At 36.2% G+C, this 1995-nt stretch overlaps 1 protein-coding gene across 1 annotated transcript; it reads left to right on the top strand.

The window, feature by feature from the left end:
- The first annotated feature begins 898 nt into the window (after positions 1-898).
- Positions 899-1592, top strand: LOC109015685 (copper transporter 6-like). The gene has a single exon (XM_018998151.2). The coding sequence runs from the start codon at positions 974-976 to the stop codon at positions 1394-1396; it is 423 nt and encodes a 140-aa protein (XP_018853696.1). The 5' UTR covers positions 899-973; the 3' UTR covers positions 1397-1592.
- Positions 1593-1995: the final 403 nt, after the last annotated feature.

Below are 1995 nucleotides of genomic sequence, written 5' to 3' on the forward strand. Positions count from 1 at the left end.
ACGTCCGAACGTGATTTTCTGTGACAGTTCATAACCGTCACAAAAAAAGGAACGTTCGAACGTTGTACCGAACGGAACACTTCCAACCGTCACTAAAAATATTTTTTGTGACGGTTGAACAGTAAACCGTCAACAAATGTTTTCTGTGACGCACTTTACGTGACGGTCATGGTGACGGTTTCAAACCGTCACCAAATATGTTTAGTGACGGTTTGCCATTTTTTTGTGACAGTTTCCTTTGTCACAAAATACACATTCTGTTGTAGTGATAGTTATGGTTCAAACCGAATATGCCAGAGTGAGTGGAGGCCCTTATGGTCACGTCCAGATGAGGAAGCTATACTGTCTGCCCCCTCCCACTCTTTAACGGAAAAAAAAAAACATTATTTTTAAACAAAATAAAAGGAGAAAATGAGAAGGTAATATTGGACTAATTTGTCTAACCCAATATCGGTTTTCTTACTCCACAAAAATTAAAAATAAAAGATCTAGAAAAACAGAAAAATGACATTGAAAATTTGAATGTGTACTGTATAAAGACTGGATTTCTTGGGTAGTACAACACATGCAGACGGCACCACGATCCTCAACACTATGAGAGTACTGGGCTTACTGCAGAGAAAAAAGTGGTCGATAAAACGAAAAATTATCTGTATAGATTTGGTAAGAGAAAAAAATTAAAAATTAAAAAATTATGTATAGTGTGTGAGTATTGGCTATCCATTTTATATAGAATTTTGCTACATATAAACTGGATATTGAAGTTTGAAGTACATCCAAGCAAGTAACAATGCATAAGCAGTACATCTCAGCAAGTAAGTACAGAGATATTAGCTTTTGGTACTACAAGCCACCGCCCAAAACCCACCCCCATCATGACCTCCTTATATTCCTAATCTCCTCTCTACCCATCATTAATATAGGGAAAAAAAGAGCTCATGAGAGGGTATAAATCAAAATTATACACTGAAAAATGAAAACCCAGAAAATTACATTTTTCTGGGGCAATTACACTCAAGTGATCTTCTCAGGTTGGCCAGGACAAAGCTTCAGCTCCTACATATTAGCCTTGGTTTTAGTCTTTGTGCTTGGTTTTGCGGTAGAGTGGCTTTCGCACACGAAGATCATTAAATCCAGCTGCAGCACAGATAAGATCACGGCGGGACTTCTGCAAACAGGCATGCATGGGATTCGGGTGGGAATGGCGTATTTGGCAATGCTGGCTGTCATGTCAATGAATGTTGGGGTGCTGCTTGCTGCGATTGCAGGATATACAGTAGGGTTCTTGATCTTTGGCAGTTGTGTTTTTGTGATCAATTATAATGCTAAGATGTCGTCGACGTCGATGCAGCTGCCTTTCCACGATGATCCCGATCTTCCTCCTTTCAATTGCTGATCATCATGATCAGGAAATATTTATGCACGTACGTGCATGATTAGCTACCTTTGCAGTTTTGTGATCATGATCATCAAATTTTATACCTGAAAGCTGTATGCATGATGCATCCAAACTCAAATTGATATGGGGTGTTCAAGTTTAGATTTTATGTTGATTATAATCTCTATGAATATGATAAGAAAAATTTCCCGTTTGTTTTTTATTTTTACAGATGAGATCAGTTGAATTGAAATTAAAATTTAAAATAAAATAAAATATATTTAAATAAAATTTGGAAGTGAATATGATATTAAGGAGTTTTACGAGCAAAAGATCAAAAACTTAAACTACTATTTGACTTGTACGTAGTATTCCCATATCTTGAGAGTTACATGTCACTCATGTACTGCCATTCATCGATAAATGCCGTCAACCACGACTTTTCAAGTTCATGAATCAACAATTATTAGGTGGTCCTTGAAAACGGACACGTGACATTTCTATTTATTTAGAGGATGGTATATCATTAGACATTTGTGTTTATGCAAATATTTTTCATAGCATAATATTTTTTTTTATTGGATGGATGAAACAATCGCATCATCTACGTATAGTTA

Source organism: Juglans regia, chromosome 5, assembly GCF_001411555.2.
Source record: "Juglans regia cultivar Chandler chromosome 5, Walnut 2.0, whole genome shotgun sequence".
Lineage (NCBI taxonomy): Eukaryota > Viridiplantae > Streptophyta > Magnoliopsida > Fagales > Juglandaceae > Juglans > Juglans regia.